The 10922-nt window shown below is 41.3% G+C and overlaps 1 protein-coding gene across 1 annotated transcript; it reads left to right on the top strand.

Moving 5' to 3' along the window:
* Positions 1 to 304: 304 nt before the first annotated feature.
* Positions 305 to 1252, top strand: LOC101762937 (TPD1 protein homolog 1B). The gene is made up of 2 exons (XM_004979266.2): positions 305 to 441; positions 680 to 1252. The coding sequence occupies exons 1-2, from the start codon at positions 384 to 386 to the stop codon at positions 1003 to 1005; spliced, it is 384 nt and encodes a 127-aa protein (XP_004979323.1). The 5' UTR covers positions 305 to 383; the 3' UTR covers positions 1006 to 1252.
* The last annotated feature ends 9670 nt before the right edge of the window (positions 1253 to 10922 follow it).

The raw sequence follows: 10922 nt of genomic DNA, 5'->3' as shown, positions 1-10922 counted from the left end.
TGTAACAGTCCTGCTTCGCATTGTTTTAGCTACATGTAATCTGCAAAGATGGAACTAAGTAACATAGCCCGTTTTATTTCACCGTTCATTTCTCTTTTGCAACTTCAAATGACGAACATGGATGTACTTAGCTTTGAAGGAAAGGAGGGGAGGCCATATTATATTCAGGGGAAGGGGGTCTTCCAATTTTGGGTCAATGGGCACACCAAGAAAGCGACCACCAAATGAGGCGGTACAGATTCGTACCGATCGCCTCATGGAGAGCCGGAGCCTCGGTCCCTGTCGCTATAAATTGAACACAGCTGTGCAACAACTTCATCAGAAACCAATAGATAGGTGGTCACAGCAAAGTCCTGTCTCCGAAAGGAAGACCAAGAAGAAACATGGCTACTGCGCTCAAGCTCCTGATTGTTGCTCTCTTCTTCTCCGTTTCTCTTCAAGGTAGGGAATTCAAAATCGCCTGCTCCTTGTGCAAATTTTTATCAGATAGGATATCAGTTTCAAAATAACGATGTAGTTCACTAAATTTGAATATCTAGAAATCAATCGCCCTAGATTATACTTACGCCAAGGAGAGGTTATCAGCGAAAGATTATTCCTTGGTACCCGTACAGTAATCTTATGCCGATTCTTGCTCATAAACTCCATGTTTACGCTTACACATACTTACTAGTAACAGGTACAAGTGGCGAGCGATGCGGCACGTCCAGCATCCAGGTGCAGACCATCAACACGGGCGAGACGGCGTCCAGCGGCGACATGGAGTTCGAGGTCGAGGTGAAGAACCTGTGCTCGTGCAGCGTCAGGAACGTGCGCCTCGACGGCGGCGGCTTCGCCACTACGGTGGAGGTGGACCCGGCGGTGTTCCGAGCCGACGACGGAGGCGTCTACCTGGTGAACGGCGGCGGGCCGATCGAGAGCATGGGCGCCGTGAGCTTCCGTTATGCCTGGGACCACTTCTTCCAGATGACTCCCAGGAGCTTGGAGGTCGACGGCCAGTGTTAGATAGCAATGTTCCAAGTTGCCCTTGTTGGAGTAATGGGTGGCGAGAATATGTTGTCATCTTTAATACAATGATCTAACGAGTAATAAACGTGTAAGTACAGTGTGTTAGAGAGAGAGGGAAGATGAAAAGTGGTCCTCAGCTCTATCCGTGTATAATAATTTTGTTCATGTGAAACATGGAGTGCTAAGTTCAATCTGAATAGAGTGAAATATATGCATGATGGAAGGCATGCTATATGGATTTTTAGTTGAGGGTTTGAGGCCAAGCTACTTGGTTTGTTGCCACTGTTTGCAAGTTCTCTGAGTCAGCTTTAACTTGTTCTGCTGGATTCTCCAAAAGCTTTGTATGAATCGTGGATTTTGAGTTACCATGTATATTAGGAATTACTATTTGAAATTGAAATTCATATTAAATTCGTCTCAAAGCATTTTGCCTTTTTTTATCTAGTTTGCACCCATGTATTCCAGAAAATAGATAGTTCCTTTTGATTGCATTTCATTTTACATGAAACTACAAAAAAATATACTATCCGAATAGATAAAATAAACTAACTATAGCATAACATATAAATATTGCCTCCCCTCTAAATTTTTTTACTAAATTTGATAAATTAGATTGCATTTCCAGTTCAGCTTACCAGGTTGAGTTAGTTTGGAAGATTGACGTATATTGCATAAGTTTTTTAATCACTTATCCTAAATTTTTAGGCTACTACTATATTGCATAAGTTTTTTAAGTAGTTATCCAAAAATAACTCATGTTGAATAATGAAAATACAAAAATGGTAAGACTAACAGGAGAGGGTGAGTCCAACACAATTAAAAACGAAATATAAAAATTACCCTCGTGAAAAAGGACCTGTACTCTAGTATAATTTGGCGAACCTGTGAACAGTAGAGAGCATCTGCATATATCCTTGAAGAGGCCCAAGCTTGCTGCTGTCTTTCTACCGCATCCACATTCCTGCAGGGATTGAAGCGAATAATAACGATTATATATATATACTACCTCATCCACATATTGCATCCTCATGTGTAATCGTATCTAATTATTCAAAATTGCCAAGTTAATCAGAAAGTAATTTATAGGATTATCGAAGATTTGAGTTCCAAGTTAAAACTTATATTTCTTTTCTTCCCCTTTGCCGAGCATGTACCTGATAGGTAAACGGTGCACAATCATTGATCAGACTGAGCTGATGTCTTCCACCAAACTTATCCTAGATGCTAACTTTATTCTTATTCCATTATTCCTGCCTTGATATATTTCCCCTGTATGCTTAACTGTGCTTATGGATTCCAATGTTAGCAAGACAAAAGCAAAACCCAACAAACTCTTGCCATGGATTCTTATGCCGTCCAGGTCATAATGTGCTTGAGTTATACGCTTACACTCCATACAGCATTTGAACTTTGTAGTTTCCTTTGTAATTGCTCTGTTTGCATTTCATATTTTCTTACTCCTAGAGGAATCTCTTATCCTAGCACGAGCTTCGCTAATAGCTACCTTCACCTGGCATGTTCTTGATAATTAACCCAAAAGCAACTTGTAGCCATAGTCCTCGTATGTTCATAATTGTTTATTATTAATTTGAAAGGTAGAAGACTTTACCAATTTATCTCGTTTCTTTGGTTCTTCTTGAAAGGAATACTTCTACAAAACAAAATGCTCAACCGTAGCTGAAGAGTATTAAAAATTGTATATGTAAATTTAAATAATGTGTTTTTAGAAATGGTGATGTTTTAAGAAAATGTGATAAATCATATGAAATACATTCATGTGATATTTACCTCATAATCACGATAGTTCACCATTCCTCCTGATACTATATATTTTAACCAAATTCCAGGAGAACTTCAACCAACAAGGAACTAAGTAACATGTCCCCTTTTTTCTTTTCATTTTTATCTTGTAACTTTTGCTACTTCCAATGACATGCATCGATGTACTTAGCTGCGAAGCAAAGGAGGTGAAGTATCCATGTTCCATGCAGCAGTACATGCAGATTGGCAGATTGCTTGATACTTCGGCACAGAACCTTCATAAAAAACCACAAGCTATATATAGCTGATCACCAATTCCGTATCACCAATAACAAAGCCGAAGAAATCTGGTGACCAAGAGGAAGGAAACACGGCCACCTCGGTCAGGCATTAGGTCCTTTTGCCGTATTCATGGCACTGGGAAGGTTTCTTTACTTTTACTTTTTAGAAAACTCGGTATTAGTCCCGGTTGGTAGGGTGAAAACCTCCCGAAAACCAATCCGGGATAATGTAATCGAGATATTTTCCGGGATAACGTAATCGAGACAAAAGGGGGCTGCCAACCAGGACTAAAGGGGCTGCCACGCCCAGTTGCGGGACAAGCCCCTCTCATCCCAGTTAGTAATACCAACCCCGGATAAATGGTTTTGCAAAAAAAAATTAAATCTCCGCGGGTACCCCACACGCGCATGTCATGCGATTTTCATGTGAAATATGCTCATGCGCGGTCCGTGGGATTCGAACCCACGACCTCAAGCCTGGCGTGTAGCTTCCTTGCCATCCGACCTACACACCACATCTAACTATATAGGGGATGCAATCCCTTTGTACTAAATCTTGGGGGACCCTTTTATCCCGGTTTGTAATACCAACCGGGGTAAAAGACCCCCTTTTATCTTGATTGGTATTACAAACTGAGATAAAAAGTTTTGACAAATTTAGTTCATTTTTAGTCACCCGTGAGGGACTCTTTTATCCCGGTTTTAAACACCAACCGGGATTAAAAACCCCCTTTTATTCCGGTTAGTATTACAAACCAGGATAAAAAGGGTCCGAGGGGTTTAATTCTTTTTTGCCACCCGTGGGGACCCTTTTATCCCGGTTAGTGTTTCCAACCGGGATAAAAGACTCCATTTTATCGCGGTTGGTGTCGTGAGCTTTAGTCCCAGGTGGTAAGACCAACCGGGACTAAAGATACCATTTTAATCCTGGTTGGTGTTACCACCCATAACTAAAAGGTCCCTCATGGGTAGCTGATTTTTTCACACGGGATTAAAAGGTTCCCCATGGGTGGCGGATTTTTGACCCGGGACTAAAGGAGGGTCATTAGTCCCGATTGATATTTGACTCGGGACTAAAGCAACTTTTATCCCAGGCTAACCGAGAGAAAAGGGGACGCATGGAAGGTGAGTTCTCTACTAGTGCCAGTTTCATGTCCAGTTTCATATTGGAAAGGTGCTTGAGAGGAATAGAGAGATGCAAAGTAAAGAATGATAATGCTGGCTCACCATCACTTTGTGAATTACTCCATCCGTTCCAAATTCTAGGTCATTTTAGGTTTTTTACACTAGTAGATAACGGACCTTTAGTCCCAGTTGGTAGGGATCAAATCTCCCGAAAAGCTATCCAAGATTAAATATTCGAGATAAAAGGAGGGTCCTTTAGTCCCGGGTCATCCATCCAGGACTAAAAGGTCCCCTTTAGTCCCAGTTGGTGTTACGTATTGGGACTAAAAAATTTCAAAAAAAATAAAAAAAACTCCACGCCTGCCGGCCGGCCGCCCAGCCGCACCCTTGCCGCCGCTCGGCCGCCGCCAGCCCTCTGCGTTGCCGCTCAGCCGTCGCCAGCCCTCTGCGCCAGCTCCGCCCCTCCACTTCGCCCGCACCGCCCCTTTGCGCCGCCGCCCGTGCCCTTGATACTCCGCCACCGCGCCGCCCCGCCCGCCGCCTCGGCCCTCTGCTCCGCGCGCCAGGCCACCCGCCTCTGCACTACCCGCCTGCGTGGAAAGGAAGAAGAGAGGATAAGGAAGAAGGAGATAGGGAGGAGAGGAGGTGCTACTTGTGCGCTGTGCAGCTAAGGATGCTATGTACTGCCAATTTAATGTGGAGAGAGTTTGAAAGAGAGAGATCGAGGATGTGGAGGGGGTGGGGGTTGGTGCGGAACGAGGGACCCCCCTTTTCTCCCTGTTGAAAATACTAACCGGGACTAAAGGACCCCCTTTAGTCCTGGTTGATGTTTCCAACTGGGACTAATGTTTTAGTCCCGGTTGGTATTTCCAACCGGGAGAAAAGGACCGTCAGGGCCACTGGTCTTTACGACCGGGACTAAAAGGGTTCTTTAGTTCTGGTTGATGAGCCTCCGTCAGTGGCTGAGTTTTAGTTCTGGGATAAAAGGGGTGGATGGAATGTCAGTTTTCTACCAGTGTTAGGTTCATAGATATTATTATACATTTAGGTATAGTATATGTGTAGGTACATATTATAATATGTATGAATTTAAGAAAAAGTAAAAAAGACGAACCGAGGGATTAGTTACAACAGGTTCGTTGTACGCGGAGTTGAAAAAGTTCTTCCAGGCTCTCTAAAGGTGTCCTCAAAACTGCGATATATTCCTTGCAAATACCGACTTCGCTTTATGTCTAAAAAGATGCCTTCACACGTGATAAATTCCTAGCTTCCAATGTACTCAAAAGTGCGATATATTCCTTGCACTAAGCTTCGTGCAAGGCAGGTTGACCATGAGTAAACACCTGCTCCTATAAGCTGCAAAAAATCCTGTGCGTATTTTTATGCTGAAGAACTGTAGATAACATTCTGTCAGATTTCATTCCCATCAACACGAGAGTATAGTTTCATTTGTTACACGATGTATAAAGTGTACGACGGGCGTATTATTGCAGCATCCGGAAAAATCAAACTCAAAAAGAAACTCGAATTCAAAATCACTACAGAGATTTAATTTCAGTAACCTACTTGATTTCTTTTTCCTATGGGCCGAATTTTCCTTCCGTGGCCCACAATCGGCCCATTTCTAACCCTGATGACCTGATCTATTTCCATTCGCGGTCCGGCCTAGTCCACTTCCCCTCTCTTTTTCTCTCCTCCGTCAACTCTGAAGGAGCCTTGACGAAGGTGGCATCTCCGCCGCGGGACGCATCGTTGTGGTGCGACGACCATGTTGCCTGCTGCAGACATTCCACTTTTCGGCATGAGTAATATCTTAAGATTATCTGATTTGAGGTGTTTTTAGTACCAGATCGACTTCATCCTCTCATAGTTGATGACGACTTTGAATGGTTAGTCTTTGCAGCAGCTGTTACAGGAGCACAAAAGCTCCACTACGTGATTCACCAAGCTGCGGACATCAGCGTCGACCCAAATCCACTGGTGCCCAAAACCATAGGTGATGTGGGTTTTGGGACCAGGGGAGATGACCCTTTCTGCAGTAGTGCTTGTTTATCCTGACTTATGTTTTGGTCTTCACAGTTAGAAAAAAAAAAAAGCAACCCTTGACTACAGTCTTCCTGACTCAAACACTACTAGAGAAATCGCTTCTAGTACCGGTCCATACCCCTCTTCTGGTACCGGTTGTGCAACCGGTACTGACAATCCGGTACTAGATGTGGGTCCTTCGTACCGGTTGGAGATACCAACCGGTACTAAAGGACATGCCACGCTATATTCATATTTCGTATTTGTTTCCTTTACGTATACTAGTTCTAATACGCTAATATATATAAAGTTCTATTTATCTTTAATATAACATTTGAGATACTATTATATATATATATATACAGTGTGCATACATATATATGAATAATATTACACATATATGTAGACATATTGTGTGTACACATACTGTATTTACTATTATGAACCCGACTCTTGACGCTGCACTAGATTTGATCCGACATTATGAAACTCCCTCGCAGGATTTGCGACCTCATCCAGAAGAAATCCACATAGTTGTTCTTTTATTGCCTTGAAAACTTCTGTCTCGAGGAGTTTTTCCTTCTTGGCCATTATCTGTGTCACTGACAAATGAATTAGAAATACTCAATATAAATTTTTTGAACAATTGAAACTTTTTTGAAGTATAAGAAAATGAATATTTAATCTAATTTTTCTATGTATATACACATGGATTGGTTTTTGAAGTATAAGCAAATGAATTGAAATACTTAATCTAATTTTTCTAAGTATATACACATGAATTGGTTTCTAAAGTATAAGCAAATGAATTGAAATACTTAATCTAATTTTTCTAAGTATATACACATGGATTGGTTTCTGAAGTATAAGCATATGAATTCAAATATTTAATCTAATTTTTCTAAGTATATACACATGGATTGTTTTTTGAAGTATAACCATATGAATTTAAATACTTAATCTAATTTTTCTAAGTATATACACATGGATTGGTTTTTGAAGTATAAGCATATGAATTGATTTTTGAAGTATATACATATAAACTAATTTATTGTTGACAATTTTGTATGCGTACGGTTAAGTCATGGTTGGTGATACGGTTTGGACACATAAAGGCATGGATGCAGTTAGAAACATAGTATCCATATAAATTAGTACCCGGCGGCTGTCTCGAACACTATATATATGGAAATAAGTTATGAAAAATTTGTTGTGTTAAAGGAAGTGTCACGAGATGTGAAAATTCAACACATACCAGGAATTGTGTCTTCCAAACAAGTTCCTCCTTGAATTCACCTGTGTGAGTTTGACGGAATGGAGCCCAGGCTTTGTTCATGGCATCCATGATTTCAGCATATTCTTCTTTTTTTTCCCCAAAGAGTCGAAGACATACATGAAGCTCATATCGGGCACAATAACAAGGAGTATCCAATGGAAGTTGTACATCCAAATTAAAACTTGTTAGTATTATGTTTAACTGCAAGTTCAAAAAAGAAAGAGATGGGAAACACGCTCACGTGGAGTTGTATGGTAGTAATATGTACTTCTTGTAATATTGCTTATCAAGGAACTTATATATATTCTTGAAGGTCCGATTTGGTTTATCCCTTAGATTTGCCTGGTGTATAACTTGGGGGTCCATGAAGCCTATGTCATAATATCTGTTCCTCCGACATGTTTGAATCTCCATCCTGCATGATACAAAATCGAATAGGAGTTAAGACATCGCAAATTGACTAGAGCGGGGATTTTGAAGTTATATGAATGTATTAAAGATTTACAGGATCCAGCAACTAATCAGTGACTTGTCTAGTGCGACTTGATTGAATAGCATATACAGTTCCTCTAGCAACACATTTATGATGTCATCCCCACAGAAATAATGTTGATCACCAATTTGAACTTCCATCACGGCCAAACCCTATGTTGTAGCCTCCATGTACCATTTGTGCAACTTGTACATCTTCGTTGGGAGACGTTTCACCAATTGCGGCCACACAAAGTGGTTTACCATACTTATATTTCCATTTTGCAGGGACATGGTACATTGGGATGTGATCCTCCCCTCGAAGTTGAGCTGCTATCAGATTTGTATCTTTAGTGAATTCTAGCATGTTCATTTCAAACTCAAAAAGCACCACAAAGTGGGGCAACCGATTGGTTAGATTGGGTTCCAAGTTGAAGAATAGTTGACCCACTTTTCTTCCTCTTCTTAGTTGCCTGCTTTGTTATCTGCCTTTCGTAATCAGTTAGCGGAGGTTTCTCTAGCTTTTTCCTTTACTCTGCCTCCATGGTCTTGATGAAAGACCGAAGTTTATGCTTATCAAGTGGTGGCTCCTAATTCTATTTCTGCCTCCATGCTTCTTTTCGAGCCTCACTTCATGCTTTGTACTCAGCAGCCGTTGCTACCTTGAGTTACTCATTTGTCATATCATATGGTAATTTCTCAACTGATTGCTTCTTCTTCTGCTTCTTCTCCTTCTTCTTAGAAGGTGGAGGTGGACTCATGCTTGGATCCCTTTCTGGTACTAGACTCATGCTAGGATCCCTGTCTAGTAGTGGAGAGGATGCCCCGGCAGATAGCGTAGGTGATCTTGCCCTTGAGCCTTGAGGAGATGATCCCAAGGTTGGGGGATTTAGCTGTGTAATCCTTATGTAGCGTAGCGTTTGGACAACAGAATCCAACCATGGATAGCTTCTCCTAGATTCTTTTCCCCGTCACCTCTAGGGATCTCCAATTCCAGATCATCCCAACCGTCGGCCACTCGGTCCACCCCAACTTTGGCGAATTCGCGAGCTGGAATCTCCATGCTATGAAGTGTTTAGCCTTGTGTCAGTTGCTCAGCCACACCATTAGCCACCATGATGAGCTTGTTTTTCACAAGAGCAACAAACTCACAAGGGGCTCTCCCAGTGATGTTGTCCACGAGGTGGTGTTCCTCAAGTAACTCAGAGGATCCTCCAGCTGTGGCTTCCGTGGAAGCGACACTGCTTCAACACTGAGTCGGGCTTACGTCAACATGTGGCACTGATGCTGCAGTAGTTGCTTGTTCACTAGCTTGTTTGCTCTAAGCTAGCATCACACGCTGGTCGATTATTTCCTCCATTATTGCCTCTGATGCTGCTACTTATTCTTGCAGCTCTTGTAGTTGTTGTGCTTGGTCGGCCTTGCTTCTTTGGTGACTTCTATATGATTCAATGTGCTCACAAAAGGCAAACTTCCACGGAATGACTCCTTTTCCTCAGCATCGTCCAGGGTGTTCGGTATTTCTAAGTGCCATTGTCAGCTCATCCGTCTCTCGGTCAGGCACAAAGGATCCATCAGTTGTTTTCTTTACTAAGTCATCAAGTCTCATAACCGCTTCTCTTATTTCATTGCCGAACACAATTGATCCATCTTCGGGATTGAGCCTGCCGCCATGAGCTTAAAACCAATTCTTTGCTCGCTCAGGCCATTCGAGAGTATATGGTACTATTCTCCAGGCAATTAGGTTATCTTCCATCCTTTGCCATTTCATGACCCCTGACTTGTAACCTCCTGTCCCAAGTCGATGAAGTATTGCTTCTTTTGGGCATTGTTGGTGTTGGTTTGAGTTGACAACTAGCTCTTGTCCGACTGCTTGAACAGTACAAAGGAATCCCAGTGATCCCTTAACTTCGGGTGCTTATTGAAATCAGGTGTAAGACCCTTTTTTATGTACTCTTTGTTCAAGTTTTTCTTGTACGTCTGAAACGCAATTGCAGCCTTCTTGAAGCCCCATTCTTTCAATTTGTCTTTGTCTACATCTTCCAACGTGAAGTTATTTTTTACCTGTTGCCATAACATAGCCTTCTCTAGGTCAGGTACGTAAAGGACCAGGTTTGTGGTGACCGGGATGTTATTTCTAACAAGGAACCCAATTCGATTCACAAACTTTGTCTTAGCTTTGGCAGGAGCATTCGGTTCACCATCCTTAGAAGTTTCTATGATGATGGTACGGCCCTCTAACTTTTTATTCTTGCCTCGTCTCTTTTGAGGCCTGTTGCTCGATCCAGATGGCTGAAACATGACAATTGAAATGGTGCATGATTGGAATGTTGCGCGATGATGTTTTTTTGATAAGAAGAGAATTCAAATAATGTTTACGTATAATACTTGCTAGACCTTGCCTTATTGCCCGTCATTGCCTCCCTCAGCAATCGGTTGCTTCTCATTGCCTCCCTCACCAATTGGTTGCTTCTCATTGCCATCACCAGCCATGTTGATGTAGATGTCAGCCTCGCTGATCGATCTCTTCATTTGGTTGATTGCCGCCTTTAGCAATCAACTAAAATATGAGCTCCTCTGCCGTTAAGGCATTATGCTCGTCCTGTAATCGTGCCATTGTAACTAGTATAATATAAAAGGATGACTACAAAAATAATTAAACACTTATACAATTTCTAATAATAAATAAATGTCTAAAAAAAGAATGACTATTATAATAAGAATGACTAATATGTAGCATGGCATGTCATGCAATTTACAATTAATAACCCTTTCCAACAATTTCTAGGTAATTCATATAGTGTTGAAATAAAAAAAGAAATAAAAAAAGAATTGACAACAAAAATAGAATAAAACATTGCTAGAAAATGACAACAAAAATAGAATGAAATAGTTATACAATAATTGAGTACAAAAATTTTTACAGTGATTTGCACATTTCTATAATTGATTGAACTATTTAATGAATTTTGTTA

This window comes from Setaria italica, chromosome VIII (assembly GCF_000263155.2).
Source record: "Setaria italica strain Yugu1 chromosome VIII, Setaria_italica_v2.0, whole genome shotgun sequence".
NCBI classification, from domain to species: domain Eukaryota; kingdom Viridiplantae; phylum Streptophyta; class Magnoliopsida; order Poales; family Poaceae; genus Setaria; species Setaria italica.
This window is presented reverse-complemented; position numbering and strand designations above follow the sequence as displayed.

What these genes read in the sequence shown, in the direction of transcription:
- LOC101762937 (XM_004979266.2), top strand. Translation starts at nt 384, where the DNA reads ATGGCTACTGCGCTCAAGCTCCTGATTGTTGCTCTCTTCTTCTCCGTT. An exon ending in CTTCTCCGTTTCTCTTCAAG is followed by an intron (nt 442 to 679) that starts GTAGGGAATTCA and finishes TACTAGTAACAG; the next exon opens with GTACAAGTGGCGAGCGATGC.